The 17,243-nt window shown below is 40.1% G+C and overlaps 1 protein-coding gene across 7 annotated transcripts in view; it reads left to right on the top strand.

Moving 5' to 3' along the window:
- TRAF3 (TNF receptor associated factor 3) overlaps positions 1–17,243 on the top strand; it is a 115,991-nt gene that overhangs the window by 46,438 nt on the left and 52,310 nt on the right. For 5 of the 7 annotated variants that reach the window (XM_079913539.1, XM_079913540.1, XM_079913537.1 and 2 more), the window contains one exon: positions 14,337–14,460. In XM_079913539.1, the coding sequence (XP_079769665.1) occupies positions 14,450–14,460 (11 nt within the window). In that variant the 5' untranslated portion in view covers positions 14,337–14,449. Of the gene's footprint in view, positions 1–1,010; positions 1,090–14,336; positions 14,461–16,184; positions 16,192–17,243 lie in introns of those variants that run through there. The other 2 variants (XM_079913542.1, XM_079913543.1) reach the window with 2 other exon arrangements.

Raw genomic sequence — 17,243 nt, 5'->3', positions numbered from 1 at the left:
AAGCTCTGGCCAGCAACCCACTCATTCAATTAATATTTATCAAGCACTAATATTTATCAGTATAGTATTTTATTATATTTGTATATATATTTACATCCTTGTGCTAAATATATGTTAGTGTGTTTATGTATACGTTATACACTTACTATATACATAAATGTATACACACTCATTATATATACATATGTATACACACTCATTAAAATCAAGCAGAAGTATAGCAAAAAGTTAGATACCGTAGAATTATATGGGATTTTTTCCCCCTCTAAAACCTATAGAATGAGCTATTGAGTTGATGTTCAGTATGAGCCAGTTTTTTGTTGTTTTTTTTTTTTTGCAGTACGCGGGCCTCCCACTGTTGTGGCCTCTCCCGTTGCGGAACACAGGCTCCTGACGCGCAGGCTCGGCGGCCACGGCTCACGGGCCCAGCCGCTCTGCGGCATGTGGGATCTTCCCGGACCAGGGCACGAACCCATGTCCCTTGCATCGGCAGGCGGACTCTCAACCACTGCGCCACCAGGGAAGCCCCTGAGCCACTTTTTAATCTGAGAATTTCAGAAATAGTTAATTCCTACCGATCCTTCAGCTTATGCCTTAGACACTCTCTCCTCAGGGAGGCCTTCCCTGCACCCACGCGGGGTGTGGCTGGCGCATTCGTCACGTGCTTCCCTTGGGCAGTTTTCACGTCTCGTGCACGCACACCCACCCACAGTTACTTGTGTCCCTCCCCCAGGCGGCAGCTCTGGGCGGCAGGGCCCTGCCCTCCTTGTCCCCTGCTCCTGGCACGGTGCCTGCGCCACCGCGGCTCTAGGCTGCATGCTGGGTTCCCAGTGAGACTGGGCACCAGAGTTTCCCTCTGAGGGGGTTGTCGTGCTCTGCATTAACCTTTCCTTTGTGGGGCAGTCTTGGAAGTTTTCAAGTGTTTTCTCATTCAACCAAGAAATCTTTCTTCCATGACTAACTTCCTATTTTTTCAAATGATTGAATACTTCTATTTTCTTCCTCCTCCAAGGAGTTGGAAACTACTAAGAACAGATGACTTTGTATGGGTCCTTCCTTCTTCTGCTCTTCCCTCAGGTTCTTATTCATGTAAGTGGACGAATATATTGTAGGGATAGCAGATTCAAATGGACCCTTCTAATTTAAGGATAGAGATTTTTGAGGAGAATGAGGAAGTTTTGAGAAACTAGTAAAACCTGCCCTGGTGCTGTGGATTCTTTATAGGAAATTCTCTTTCGTTTTCCTCATGACAGGTGCTGGACTGTGAGAAGGGACCTACCCTTCAAAAATATTTATCAGGCACTTATGGCCCCTGGGGTCAGACAAGCCTAGCTTTTGTCCCAGCTGCCCCGGACCACCTGGGACTCAGCCGGGTGCTGTGTGCAGGGTGTGGTGCCGGGCGCTGCGGAGCCCCAGCACGAAGGCGCTCGCTCCCTGCGCTTCGTCAGGGAGCCAACTTGCTGGGTCTGACCCAACTTGCTGGGTCTGTGCTGACGTCGCTTAGCAGCACTGCTTTAACCTACAAATAAAGATTTATTTTCATATTATTCCGATAGAAGATTTTATTAATGTAGGCACTTTATTTGTATAAAAGGTGTTGACAGAATATTTTGTGTTCAAAATATTGATTAATTTTGGGGGAAACCTAAGGGATTTGGTGTTGCATAACAAATCTCTATTTAAATTCACTGAATAAACTGCAGTGAACCATAACTATATTAAGCCAAAGCCAGCACTGCAGAATAGAGTTTATTTGAAAGAACAATTAGATGAAAATTTCAAGGTGACCTGGAAAGGTTTCATGCTTCTGTATAACTCTTAAGTTAATATGATCAGTCAGATGCCACATAGGAAACTTTGTACTGGTGGATCCAGCAATCTTAGCAGCAGGGGTCACATTTGATTAGGAAGTAGATTTATTCTAGAGGGTTTATGTAGCATGAAGAATATTAAATTCAAAGAGATCACAGTGATAAGATATCACTGGATATCTTAAATTTTCAACTTGACTCTGTCAAAATATTTCTGACATTTTGTATTTTAAGACTGAAGTAAGTATGCAGTGGTAATGGATGTTTGGTCATGATTTCAGGTGAGTAAGACTTCAGAGAAACCTATCACAAGGCCAGAAACGAAACGAAACTCACCATTGCCTTGTAGTTACAAACCATGGCGTGTTTTACCCAAGGGTAGTTTTAACTCTATTACCCGGTAGCGTGGGGTCGTCACTTCATTCTTAAGTAGCTCCTTGCCTCCTCCTTGTTCAAATCCATTTGGATAATGCTTTTCAAAAGTAAGCAGAATAATTCTGGTCAATTCTCATATTAAAGTGGCTAGAAACTAAGCAAATGATTATTTAAATGATGTGAGAAAATTCATTTTAGCCTAGCCAAGGTCTCAGTAACCTTCCCTGAAGTCTGAAATGGCCTTACTTGGTTCAGCTAAAGGTGCTTTTTTTTTGGTGCATCTGGTTGTGAGTGTCATTTGTTAGTCCTGAGGGAATACATCAACCCAGGGATGTCAATGCTGAAATTCAAAGCAATGAAAAAAGATGCTTGGTTTAAAAAAAAGGACAAATGCATCTGTTAGGCATCACCGATGTCTTGGGAATTTTGAGGTGTGTATTTTGCTTATTGCTAAGGTATTAGGTGATTGCCCAGGATGTGAGCTTACAGGTGTCAGAGCCATCGTGAACAAGCTACCACGGAGGCAGTGCTGGTCCGTGAGACCTGGGTTTCAGTCCTGGTGACTCTGACTTTGGACAAGTTGCTGAATGTCATTATTTTAGTTCCTCAAGAGACCAGGGAGGAATTTGGACTACTGGATAACATTTTTTTTTAAAATGGCCGTTATTATGTTGAGGTAGGTTCCCTCTGTACCCACTTTCTGGAGAGTTTTTATCATAAATGGGTGTTGAATTTTGTCAAAAGCTTTTTCTGCATCTATTGAGATGACCATATGGTTTTTATTCTTCAATTTGTTAATATGGTGTGTCACATTGATTGATTTACATATATTGAAGAATCCTTGCATTCCTGGATAAATCCCACTTGATCATGGTGTATGATCCTTTTAATGTGTTGTTGGATTCTGTTTGTTAGTATTTTGTTGAGGATTTTTGCATCTATATTCATCAGTGATATTGGTCTGTAATTTTTTTTTTTTTGTAATATCTTCATCTGGTTTTGGTATCAGGGTGATGGTGGCCTCATAGAATGAGTTTGGGAGTATTCCTTCCTCTGCAATTTTTTGGAAGAGTTTGAGAAGGATGGGTGTTAGCTCTTCTCTAAATGTTTGATGGAATTCACCTGTGAAGCCATCTGGTCCTGGACTTTTGTTTGTTGGAAGATTTTTAATCAGTTTCAATTTCATTACTTGTGATTGGTCTGTTCATATTTTCTATTTCTTCCTGGTTCAGTCTTGGAAAGTTATACCTTTCTAAGAATTTGTCCATTGCTTCATTACTTGTGATTGGACTGTTCATATTTTCTATTTCTTCCTTGTTCAGTCTTGGAAAGTTATACCTTTCTAAGAATTTGTCCATTGCTTCCACATTGTCCATTTTATTGGCATAGAGTTGCTTGTAGTAGTCTCTTAGGATGCTTTGTATTTCTGCGGTGTCTGTTGTAACTTCTCCTTTTTCATTTCTAATTCTATTGATTTGAGTCTTCTCCCTTTTTTTCTGGCTGATGGTTTATCAATTTTATCTTGTCAAAGAACCAGCTTTCAGTTTTATTGATCTTTGCTATTGTTTTCTTTGTTTCTGTTTCATTTATTTCTGCTCTGATCTTTATGATTTCTTTCCTTCTGTTAACTTTGGGTTTTATTTGTTCTTCTTTCTCTAGTTCCTTTAGGTGTAAGGTTAGATTGTTTACTTGAGATTTTTCTTGTTTCTTGAGGTAGGCTTGTATAGCTGTAAAGTTCCCTCTTAGAACTGCTTTTGTTGCATCCCACAGGTTTTGGATCGTCGCATTTTCATAGTCATTTGTCTCTGGGTATTTTTTGATTTCTTCTTTGCTTTCTTCAGTGATCTCTTGGTTATTTAGTAACGTATTGTTTAGCCTCCATGTGTTTGTGTTTTTTACGTTTTTTTCCCCTGTAATTCATTTCTAATTTCATAGCCTTGTGGTCAGAAAAGATGCTTGATATGATTTCAGTGTTCTTAAATTTACTGTGGCTTGATTTGTGACCCAAGATGTGATCTATCCTGGAGAATGTTCTGTGCGCACTTGAGAAGAAAGTGTAATCTGCTGTTTTTGGATGGAATGTCCTATAAATATCAGTTAAATCTATCTGGTCTGTTGTGTCACTTAAAGCTTCTGTTTCCTTATTTATTTTCATTTTGGATGATCTGTCCATTGGTGTAAGTGAGGTGTTAAAGTCCCCCACTATTATTGTGTTACTGTTGATTTCCTCTTTTATAGCTGTTAGCAGTTGCCTTATGTATTGAGGTGCTCCTATGTTGGGTGCATATATATTTATAATTGTTATATCTTCTTCTTGGATTGATCCCTTGATCATTATGTAGTGTCCTTCCTTGTCTCTTGTAACATTCTTTATTTTAAAGTCTATTTTATATGATATGAGTATTGCTACTCCAGCTTTCTTTTGATTTCCGTTGGCATGGAATATCTTTCTCCATCCCCTCACTTTCAGTCTGTATGTGTCCCTAGGTCTGAAGTGGGTCTCTTGTAGACAGCATATATATGGGTCTTGTTTTTGTATCCATTCAGCGAGCCTGTGTCTTTTGGTTGGAGCATTTAATCCTTTCACGTTTAAGGTAGTTATCGATATGTATGTTCCTATGACCATTTTCGTAATTGTTTTGGGTTTGTTTTTGTAGGTCCTTTTCTTCTCTTGTGTTTCCCACTTAGAGAAGTTCCTTTAGCATTTGTTGTAGAGCTGGTTTGGTGGTGCTGAATTCTCTTAGCTTTTGCTTGTCTGTAAAGCTTTTGATTTCTCCATCGAATCTGAATGAGATCCTTGCCGGGTAGAGTAATCTTGGTTGTAGGTTCTTCCCTTTCATCACTTTAAGTTTATCATGCCACTCCCTTCTGGCTTGTAGAGTTTCTGCTGAGAAATCAGCTGTTAACCTTATGGGAGTTCCCTTGTATGTTATTTGTCGTTTTTCCCTTGCTGCTTTCAATAATTTTTCTTTGTCTTTAATTTTTGCCAGTTTGATTGCTGTGTGTCTCGGCATGTTTCTCCTTGAAATGTTTCTCCTTGAAATGTTTCTCCCATATCCTGTATGGGACTCTCTGCACTTCCTGGACTTGGGTAGCTATTTCCTTTCCCATGTTAGGGAAGTTTTCAACTATAATCTCTTCAAATATTCTCTCAGGTCCTTTCTCTCTTCTCCTTCTGGGACCCCTAAAATGTGAATGTTGTTGCCTTTAATGTTGTCCCAGAGGTCTCTTAGGCTGTCTTCATTTCTTTTCATCCTTTTTTCTTTATTCTGTTCCGCAGCAGTGAATTCCACCATTCTGTCTTCCAGGTCACTTATCCATTTTTCTGCCTCACTTATTCTGCTATTGATTCCTTCTAGTGTAGTTTTCGTTTCAGTTATTGTATTGTTCCTCTCTGTTTGTTTGTCTTTAATTCTTCTAGGTCTTTGTTAAACATTTCTTGCATCTTCTCGATCTTTGCCTCCATTCTTTTTCCAAGGTCCTGGATCATCTTCACTATCATTATTCTGAATTCTTTTTCTGGAAGGTTGCCTATCTCCACTTCATTTAGTTGTCTTTCTGTAGTCCAATCTGGTTCCTTCATCTGGTACATAGCCCTCTGCCTTTTCATCTTGTCTTTCTACGAACGTGGTTTTTGTTCCGCAGACTGCAGGATTGTAGTTCTTCTTGCTTCTGCTGTCTCCTGGATAACATTTTAAAGATAATTTGAGTGTGCAAATGGCAAATCCGATTTTGCAGCATAAATCTGTATTGATTCCCACGACATCCTGAGTCAGTGAGCACACCTCTGTTGGTGCAGTCTATCTGGTAAGAGACACGGTTGTTAAGCACATGGGTTCCAGGGGCACACTGATCCCCGACTTGCTAATGTGTAATGTTGCGAAGTTGCTGAATCTTTGTGTTTCAATTTTCTCATCTCTACAATGCAGTGGAAAAAGGAGAAAGGTATTTGTAGAGTTGTGAGGAATAAATGAATAACTACAAGGTTAAATTAATACTAACTAATAAAAACTGTGACTAACGTGTATTGAGTGCTTCCTGTGCGACAGGCACCTTCTGAGTGCTGAGGGCACAAACCTGACGGAGACACGGCTGTGTCTTCAGGAGGCTCACAGTCAGGTGGGAGGGAGGAGGAAGCAAGGCTGGTACAGGCTTGTGCGTGTTGTGATGGGCATCCTCCTCGTACAGTACAGACCAGGGTTTGAGGAGGGTCACTCTCCCTGGGAAGGGAAGGTTCACAGAAATATGCGAGTTTAAGTCCACTTTAATTAAAAGGAGTTTAATTCCCCAACAAGCAAGTGCTTGCCGTGTGTGCCTGGCACCTCGTTAAGTGCTAAGGGTTAGTGTGAATAGAAGATTTCAAGGCACGTGAATGTATCCTTGGGGATGAAGTGTCTGACAGGACAGTGGAGGGGGTGGGAGAGAAGGAGCATGAACACAGGAGGAGAAAGGGCACCGGTGGAGCAGAGCTTGCAAGCCCACCCTGGTGTTGAGGGAGGCTGGCTCTCGGCAGAGGAGGGCCTGCTGAGCCACGCTGGGGGAGGTAGGCTCACGCCCAGGGCCGGGTCAGAAGGACAGAGTGGGGAGGGAAGTGTGTGAGGGTGCTTCGTGAATTTCAGCGTGTTGGATTGTTAAATGAATTTGAGTTTCATGAGTTCTGGACTATTTCTTCATCAAAATTATAACTTTTAACCATGGCTTGTCTGTGGCTGCTTTCATACTAAGTATGTAAATGAATGGCCATTGACGTGTTCCAATAAAACTTTATTTATAAAAATAGTAGCAAGTTGGATTTGGTCCTCAGGCCATAGTTTACCAGTCCTGGTCTAGAGACAGTTTCTACATTACAGGACAGGGAGAGCAAAACCAGAGTCCACTAGCCTTACTGAAGTAGCAAAACAGAGATCAGAGTTTGGAGAGCACAAGGCAGCTAGAATTTGAGGGGCAAAGTATACGGGATAGGGAGCTACCTAGAGAACTCCAGAGATCTGCAGAAGGACCTCCTGAGATTTGGGCCGAGTGCTGATCTACGCGTCCATCAGAGCAAACACCTCAAAGCCAGGAAAAGAAGCACCAGAAAGGAGTGGACTCAACACTTTTTGGACATCACACAGAGCTGAGATAGTTTGTGTTCGCACCACCCAGGGTTGTATCAGTTAGGTCCTTTTAAAGCTTGTTTTTTAATCTTGTGAGGGTGGGTTCAGAGCAGCTTTTTCATTTAGGGCATCAGGTAGATTCCTCAGAGGGGTATCACCTTAGTAATGGGACTGAATCAGCCCTGGACTAAAAGACTGCTGCAGACCTGCCCTAACTGATTCCAGGTACCTTAACTGCATTCCCAGAACAAAGCCCCAACTATATTTAAAAGGATATGATAAAATCCAGCACCCAGCAATGTAAAAATGTTTGTGTCCAGCATCTAATAAAAATTACCAGGCATGCAAAGAAGCAAGAAAATATGATATTAACCAGGAGGAAAATCAATCAGTAGAAACCCAGAAATAACAGAGATGATGAAATTAGCAGACAGGGGCATTAAAATAACTATTATAAATAAGTTGTACATATTCATGGGGAGAATGAGCATAATGAGTGAGTGATATGAAAAAGACTGAACTAGGACTTCTAGAGATGAAAAATATAATAGAGAAGTGAAAAATACAATAGATTAACAGCAAATTGGCTGTACAGAAGAAAAGATCAGTGAACTTCAAGGCACAGCAATAGAGGACTTCCCTGGTGGTACAGTGGTTCTAAGAATCCTTCTGCCAACGCAGGGGACACGGGTTTGATCCCTGGTCCGAGAAGACCCCATGTGCTGCAGAGCAGCTAAGCCCGTGCACCACAACTACTGAGCCTGCGCTCTAGAGCCCACAAGCCACAACTACTGAAGCCCATGCGCCTACAGCCCGTGCTCCACAATGAGAAAAGCCACCGCAATGAGAAGCCCGTGCACCGCAACGAAGAGTAGCCCCCACTCGCTGCAACTAGAGAAAGCCCGCGCGCAGCAACGAAGACCCAACGCGGCCAAAAGTAAATAAATAAATAAGGTAAATAAATTTATTTTTTAAAAAAAGACATAGCAGTAGAAACTATCCAAAATATGGTACAAAGAATAAAGAAGATTGAACAAAGTAACAGAGCATTAGTGACCTGTGAGAGAAAATCAGCTGTTTCAAGATATGTGTAACTGGAGTTCTAGAAGAAGAGGAGAGAATGGAAATGGTATTTGAAGAAATAGTGGTTGAAAAATGTCCAGATTTTTTGAAGACTGCAAACCATGATGCTCACAAACCCCGAATAGAGCAAACAGGGAAAATCATACCAAGGTGCCACGTGATCCAATTGCTGAAAAACCAGTGATGAAGAGAAAAAAATCTTAAAAAGCAGCAAGAAGAAAAGAGGACATGTTACAGAGGAACCAAATTAACGTGAGAAGACTTCTGGCCAGAACCTGTGTAAGTCAGGAGACAACAGTGCTGTTTTGAAAGCAGTGAAAGGAAGAAACCTGTTAATTTAGAATTCTGTACCCAGTGAAAATATCTTTCAGAAACGAAAGTGAAGTCAAAACTTCTAGGCCAAGAAATGCTGACAGAATTTATTGCCAGCAGAACTACAACTACAAGAAATTTTAAAGGAAGCTCAAGTAGAAGCAGTATGATACCAGATGGAAATTTTTACACAAAGGAATGAAAAGAACCAAAAATGGTCAATAATTGGCAGATATTCACGCTTTTAATCTTTTTAAAATTGATTATTTAAAGCAAAAATAACAATGTATTTTGGGATTTATAATACTTGTAGAGGTAAGTAAATAACAATAGCACAAAGGTTGGGAGGGGAGAAATGGAAGTACAGTATTACTGTGTCTCAAGTGGTATAATATTATTTGAAGGTAAGCTGTGATGAGTTGCAGATGTATATTATATCTAAATCTCTCATCAGTGGGGAAAAAAGAAACATTAATTGCCAGTATCAGGGATGTAAAAGGACATTATTACAGATCCTACAGACGTTAAATGGGCAATAAGGAATATTGTGAAGAATTTTATGCCAATAAATTTGACAACCTAAATAAAATGAACAAACTCCTTGAAAAACATAAACCACCAAAGCTCACTCAAGAACAAATGTATAGCATAACTATATATTTATTGAAGAATTTGTAGTTAAAATCCTTACCTCAAAGAAATCTTCAGGCGCAGATAGCTTCACTGATAAATATTAAACACTTAAAGAAGAGAGAATACTGAATCTGACAAAAACTTTTTCAGAAAATAGAAGAGAAGTGAATGCTTCCTGTCTCATTCTGTAAGGCCAGCCTTATCCTGAAAGCAAAACCAGACAGAGACATTATAATAAAGGAAAAACCACCAAGCAGTATTTGTGATATACACAGCATCCTCCATAAATTTTAGCAAATAGAATCCGCTAGGCTGCATATAAAAAGGATGTTACATAATGATCAGATTTATCTCAAGAATGAAAGATGGGCTTAACATTGGAAAATCAATCAATGTAATCCACCACAGTAACAGATCAAAAGAAGAAAAACGAGAGTGAAACACGGAGATGGGAATGTGGAAAACACAAAGGGAAGGCCGGAGACTGGAAACAGTGAGCTCTGGCACATGTATAATTGGTTCTGAGGAGAGAGGATGGTGCAGAAGCAGTATTCGAAGAGATAATGGCTGAAAATTTTCCACAGATTCTGAAAGAAGCCAAACCACAGATCCAAGATGCTCAACAAATGACTGGCAGGACAGGCAAGAAGAAATCCACCCAGACACACAGTGAAACACACGATTACCCATAAAGGAGCAGTAATAGACTTCTCAACACAGGCAGCGAAAGCCAAAAAGACTCGGGGTAACAGCTTCAGTACACTAGAAGAAAGAATCCTGTACCTTTTTTAGAAAAATGAATGAATATTGTGTAAAACAATAATGACAGAAAGGTATACACATGCATACACACACAACAGTAGAATATAAGTTGGAAAGATGGTGAATGGAGTTAATATTTTGAGGCCCTTGCTGTCCAAGGGAAGGGTAAATATATTGATTAACATTGGACTTCGGTAAGAACCTGTACATTATAATTTCTAAAGCAATTACTAAAAGAATAGAAACAATGTGTAATTTCCAGATTACTGGGGAGTGGGGACTAGAATGATAACAAGTAATCCAAAAGGAGCAAATAGAAGCCCCTGGTAAAATAACAGAATTAAACCTAAATGTGAGTAGTTGCTTCCAGTGTAAATAGCTAAGTGTTCCAATTAAAAGACAAGGGTATCAAGTAAGATGTTTTAAAAATCCAACTGTATACTGTTCATAAGAGACCCACCTAAAACATGAGGATTAAGAGATGTTGAAAGAAAAATGATGAAAAAAATAAACTATGCAAACACTAGCCAAAAGCAAGATTGTATAGTGTCAGAAAAAATACAGTTTAAGGCAAAAAAAACAGTACTAGAGATGAGTGTCATTTCACTCAATAGAGTTGGCAACTAGTTCCTATAACAAAACATTCAGTAGTTTATTATAAGCAAATTCGTTTCTTACACAAAGTCCAGTACCGACAGTCCTGTTTGGCAGATTGCTTTCCAGATGGTCATCTGGGGATTCAGCTGCTTCTGCCTGTGACTCTGCCATCTCTTAGGACTTGGAATACTCTGCAGGAGCCTCTGCGTTCGGGGGAGTATGGACACTCACACCAGTATTCACGGGCTAGGCCTGAGGGTGGGGTACATTACGATCACGTTCTGTTAGGGGGAGCCCAGGTCGTATAACCAAACCTTGGTAAGAACCAAACTGCAGGGGAGGCTGGGAAATAACAATCTAGCTTTGTGCCCAGGAAGTAGAAGAAGGAAGTTCGGTCAACCTGTCGTCTCTGTCACGGTTTGTAATGGTAAAAGGTTCAATTCAAAAGAGAGTCATCATAATTCTCAATGTGGAGAAGCCTAATAATATGACTTCAGAGTATCCAAACTAGAATTTGCATAAGTACAAGGAAAAAATTGAGAAATTTACAGTTACCGTGGAGATTCCAACACACGTCTCAGTAACTGATAGAATAAGTAGGCCAAAAATTTTAAAAATTCTGTAAGCACAGATGTTTTGCATAGGATCAATACCCTTGGTCTGATGTACGTATAAATAACATTCCCTCCAAAACCTGCAACGTATACTTTATTTTCAGGCACATAGAAGAAATTTCTAAAAATTGACCAATACTAGGCCATAGTGCAATACGTTTCAAAGATTATAATAATACAGATTATAATCTCTGACCTCAGTGGAACTGAGCTATAGATCAGTAACAAAAAGATAATTATAAAATCCCTAAGAGCTTAAAAATAAAGGAATATTTTTAAAATATTCTAAGAAGATGACATAATGGAAGTTAGAACATGCTTTTAACTGGCTGAAAATGAACATACTATACATCAAAACTTGTAGAACGCAGCCAAATCTCTCTGTCCATGGAGAGAGATTTTATAGCTTTAGAAAGGTAGAAAAGCTGAAAATTAGTAGGCTAAGTATCACTCTAATTAAAAATTGGAAAAAGAATAGCCAAAAAAACCCCAAAAAGCCCAAAGGAAGAAAATCAGAGCAGAATTCAGCAAATGGAAATTTTACAGTAGAAAAGAACAACAAAGCACCCAGATTGGTTCTTTGAATAGTCTAGTAAAAGTGACAAACGTCTGGTGAGATAAGGGAGAAAAAAAGAGGAGGCACAATCAATGAAAAGAAAGGAAAAAAGAGAAGCTACTTTGGATTCAGTAGACTATAAAAAATCATAAAACATTATTAGAAATAGCATCATGTCAGTAAATTTGGAAATTTAGATGAAATAAACAAATTTCTTGAAAAATGTAACTTTCTAAAAGTAGCTGCAGAAAAAATAGAAACCTTCACTAGTCCTATAACCATCAAAAAAATAGAATCAGTAATTAAAATTTTTTAGGCACAGATGGCTTCATTGTTAAATTCCACCAGACTTTCAAGGAAGAAATAATTCCAATCTTATCCAAATACTTCCTCAGAATAAACCAGGGAACACCTAATTTATTTTATGAGGTTATCATAACTTTGTTACTAAAACCCAATAGGGATAATATAATTAGTGAAGTGTTTATAGCAGACAAGGACAAATAAATTACAGCTATTGATTTTTCATTCTCTTGCCAAAGAAACATTCAGAGTTAACATTTGGCAAGAACTGTAGTTCAAGTTTGGGTGATAAACTGTTTTGACTTACAAAATGTGATTGAAATAACATTGAGGCCGTGTGTGTGTGTGTGTGTGTGTGTGTGTGTGTGTTTGTGTGTGTGCGTGTGTGTGTGTGTGCGTGTGTGTGTGTGTGTGTGTATCATCGTGTGTTACCTTAATTGATCTCTGCGGCTTACTGAGTAGATTAAAACACATGTATCGGGCTTCCCTGGTGGCGCAGTGGTTGAGAGTCCGCCTGCCGGTGCAGGGGACACGGGTTCGTGCCCCGGTCTGGGAAGATCCCACATGCCGCGGAGCGGCTGGGCCCTGAGCCATGGCCGCTGAGCCTGCACGTGTGGAGCCTGTGCTCCGCAACGGGAGAGGCCACAACAGTGAGAGGCCTGCGTACCGCAAAACAAAACAAAACAACACATGTTTTATAATGAGTGATGTCAGTGAGGGCTATTTCTGATGTCCCTGGACCTTAGCTGTTACAAGCAAAGGGGGATTTATTGATCACCTAATTGAAAAGCCTCAGGGCTGGCTGCAGTTGAGTCAGCTTCTTCCCCAGCATCTTCCTCCATTTTTGCTCTATTCTCAGAAAGCCTCTTCACTCCCATGTGCTCATGTTCAGATTCTTTGGGAAAGAATGAAAATCTCTTTAAGTCCCAGAGGAGGAAGAAAAGACTCGATTCATTTTGACTTGGGTTGTATGCTCACAGATGAAACAACTCTGGCCGGGAATAGGCTGCTCTTACTGGCCAGCCCCCCACCCCCACCCTGACACCTGTCCCCTTGTGCCTGGGTGTTGGAACCAGTGTCTCTGGAAGCTGGTGGACTGAGAGTGGGGGGGTTACACCTGGTGAGAAATGGGAGTGCAGTAACCATCGGAAAAGTGAACGAATGCTTGGTTGCAGAATTAAATCTCCATTGCAGCAATTGTCAGATGTCAAATTTCATGAGCAGTTGTCAAATTTCATGAGCTTTTCTCCTAAATAATTATAAAATTTTACATAATAAAGGATTCTTAGGACACCACTGCATAGCCATTCAGTTAGCAAGAATTAAAAATAGTGTGACAAATTTTGAAAACGTTGAGCAACAGAAACTCTCTCATACCTTCTTGTGGGAGTGTAAATTGTTACAACCGCCTGGGGAAGTAGTTTGTTTGGCCTTATGTAGCCGAGTTGAATATACACTTACCCAGTAATCTAGCAGTCACACTTGTAGGTGTATACACTAGAGGAATATATGCCTATATGCTTAAGATAGCTGTGCCAGAAAGATCTCAGTAGTGCTAATATTTGCTCCAAAGCAGAAATTACCCAGGGGACAGGGGAATGGATAAGTAAATTGTGGTATATTGCATGATGGAATATTATACAGCAATGAAAACAAACAACAGAGCCAGCAACAACAATGGAGCAAAAACAAAGCAAGACAGAAGAAGACACACTGTATGATTGTGTTTATGTAAAATTCAGAAGCTGGCAAAAATAAACTGTCAGAGCTACGTGCCTAGGTGATAACTCTAAAGAAAAGCAACGAAATGATAACCACAGTTAGGGTGGTTGTTACTTAGAGGCGGAGGAAAGGGTTTGGGATCAGAGAGAGGCACCCAACTTTTTTTTGGTTGCAACAGTATACCATTCCTTGGTCTGGTGGTAGTTGGACTAGTGTTTTCATAATAACCTTGTGAAACTGTACATACATGTTTCTTGTGCTTTTCTATGTGTAGATAATCCGAAGTTATCCAGACTTTGTAATTTATGTTCAACTCAAAAAATGCAGAAAATTCAAAGCACATGTTTATATAGATGGTTAAAAAAGTTTTCTCCTAAACTTCTTACTTTATAATTTTTTAGAAATTTCCATTTTTGAAATTCTGTTTTTAAAATTTTCCACATGTGAGTTAACCACGTATCTTACTTCCTAGGTAAGGGACTCCACTACATTATCTGAAGAAGGATAAGGCTGACGCTGCTTTGCTTTTTCTTTATTGAAATCTCTTCCCGCCTGATCAAGCTTAGACACATCTTCTTACAGCATATGACACACAGGTATGTCACTAGAAAATTTTAATTTGTGTGGATTTCCTTCTTCAGCTGTTACTTGTTTGCTTTGCATGACAGTGAAGTAATTAAATTCAAAAACATCCTGAACTTCCTCACTTTTGGCTTTAGCAGTTTCATTCTATAACAGGTGTATTGGACTGTCTTCTGCTTACACGGCACTGTATTTTGGTGTGCATCTGACTTTTTCTTTTTTTAAAACCAGCATTAAACTTTGCAAGTGATAGACATTACACCTGATGTCTTAGTAACGATAATGAGTTTGAAAACCAAGGTTAGCGGCATGCATCTCTGCCTGCCCTCTGAAAGCCCTGAGGCCCAGCCTTCCCTCGGAGGATGCCGCTGCAGTAAAGGTGCCAGTGGCTTGAGGCTGGAGGCCTGCCCAGCTGAGTATTGCATCTTTTGCTTGCTCCTTAACCGTCTTTCTCTAGGAGTTTGAAAGGAAACAAAATACCCTGTGTTTTAATCTCTAATTTGTGATTGAGTGGCATTTTATACTTGAAATTAAGAACTCTTTAATATGTTAGAACATAAAAATGAATATGAAACGGGTTTGAAATGTTTGCATGCAAAGTAAGATTTAATACCTAGCTATTTTTGATAAATTCATAAGTATCAAGAAAACTGGTATTTAAAATTTTATTCATAATCACAGTACCATTCAATTTCCCCCAGTAGTCTCGATTTTTTTTAGCTTGTTTGAAGCAGGGTCGAAACAATTGCATTTAGCTGATCTGTCTCTTAAGTCTCTGTTAATCAATTGACTGCTCCACCCTATCCCTTTTCTTCCTTGCATTTTTTTTTTTGGAAAATCCATGCTGGTTGTTCTGTAGTCGGGGGTGTCCCTGTTTTGACTTTTGCCATTTCCATTGAACACATTCTTCTATCCCGTTATTTCCTGGGAGGTGGTAGGTAGATCTAGAAGTTCGACTGGCTCAGCCTTTGAGCACGTGCACTCGGAGGTGGTGGTGTGTCCCCTCACCAGGAGGCACTTGGATTCACGGTCATTAGGGGTTGTAAATGATGATAAGTTTCATCCTTTACTCTACCCTTTTTTTTTTTGTTTTGTTTTTTTAATTTGGCTGCGTTGGGTCTTTGTTGCTGCGTGCGGGCTTTTTCTAGTTGCGGCAAGTGGGGGCTACTCTTCGTTGCAGTGCGCAGGCTCTAGGAGCTCGGGCTCAGTAGTTGCAGCATGTGGGCTCAGTAGTTGTGGCACGCGGGCCCTAGAGCGCACGGGCTTAGTAGTTGTGACTCACGGGCTCTAGAGCGCAGGCTCAGTAGATGTGGCGCATGGGCTTAGTTGCTCTGCGGCATGTGGGATCTTCCCAGACCAGGGCTTGAACCTGTGTCCCCTGCATTGGCAAGCGGATTCTTAACCACTGTGCCACCAGGGAATTCCCTGCCTTGATTCACTGAAATACTAACTGTTTGGTTAACCTAAGGGACAGTTCAAATAGGAAAGGTAGGACAAATGCCTGATTCTTTCTCTTTATGGGTTCTCAAAATAATGAGATGGTCTCATAGCCGCTCCAAAAGTGACCAGGGATTAAGTATCAGTGTAAACTCCTGAATTTAAATGTATGTGGTGTGTTTAATCCATTGCAGTTATTACTCTCACGGATGCTAGGATTGTGCCACTTTTGCCAGTGGAGCCTCTTTAAGTTGACTTCTTGTCCTTTGACGTGACCCGTAGCCTTCCTTTCCTTGGTCTCTGAAATGGTAAGATGTTTCGGATTCGTTTTGTACTTTTTCACCCCAGACCTGGAATTGGCTATTTCTCTAAGCAGCTCTGGTTCCCTCTTGTAGAAAACGGTACCTTGAGACCACAGACTGGGCACTAGGGATACTCGTTGCTATAAGGCTGGTTATTGTCCCGGGCCTTTTTGGTGGACAGCCAGGAAATACACTTTTTAATCATGAGTTGATACTGATATTTTTGTTTCAAATTCAGGATTATATGGTTTTTACTTCTTTGATTCTGTATTGATGTGTCTTTTCTCTTATGCTGAAAATCTTGGTTCCTAACAACATTCACATCATTACTTACTTGTTTTAACCTATAAAATAAACGTGATAGTTTTAAAATAATAACACCAACATATTACCAACCAGTGTACGATTATTGAAAACTGTCTGAGATTTTCTGCAGTTCTTTCTGTCCTCAGGGTGGGTCCCTAGGGATGTTCTGCCGAATTGTTAAGTTTTAGTGTCACCTGAGCCAGTTCCTCAGTGCGCCACCAACTTGCTACACAGTTAGATTCATTTATTTTATTTTTATTTTAAGGAATAGCTTCTTTTTAAATCTTGCGTTAGACGTTTATAAAAAATATTTTCATGGTTACAAGTCAAAATAAAGTATTTTCAGAAATCTAGCTTTCATTCCTGATCTTTTTGTACCCTGTTTCTTCCCTCCTCCACAGTTAAATTTTTTTTTTGTTTTTAGTTTGTCTATTTGTAATATAAGTATGTGTGTGTGTGTGTGTGTGTGTGTGTGTGTGTGTATACCTACAGCCCTCTTTCTTAGAAAATGGTAGTATACAGTACAAGCTCTTCTCCATCTTTTAAAAAAAAATTTTATTTATTTATTTAGGCTGTGCCAGGTCTTAGTTGCGGCACGTGGGATCTTTAGTTGCAGCATGCGGACTTCTTAGTTGTGGTATGCAAACTCTTAGTTGCGCTATGCATGCGGGATCTAGTTCCTGACCAGGGGTTGAACCGAGGGCCCCTGCATTGGGAGTGCGAAGTCTTACCCACTGGACCACCAGGGAAGT

Source organism: Stenella coeruleoalba (genome assembly GCF_951394435.1).
Source record: "Stenella coeruleoalba genome assembly, chromosome: 2".
NCBI classification, from domain to species: Eukaryota; Metazoa; Chordata; class Mammalia; order Artiodactyla; family Delphinidae; genus Stenella; species Stenella coeruleoalba.
Note: the sequence above shows the minus strand (reverse complement) of the source record. Positions and strands in the feature narration are given on the sequence as shown.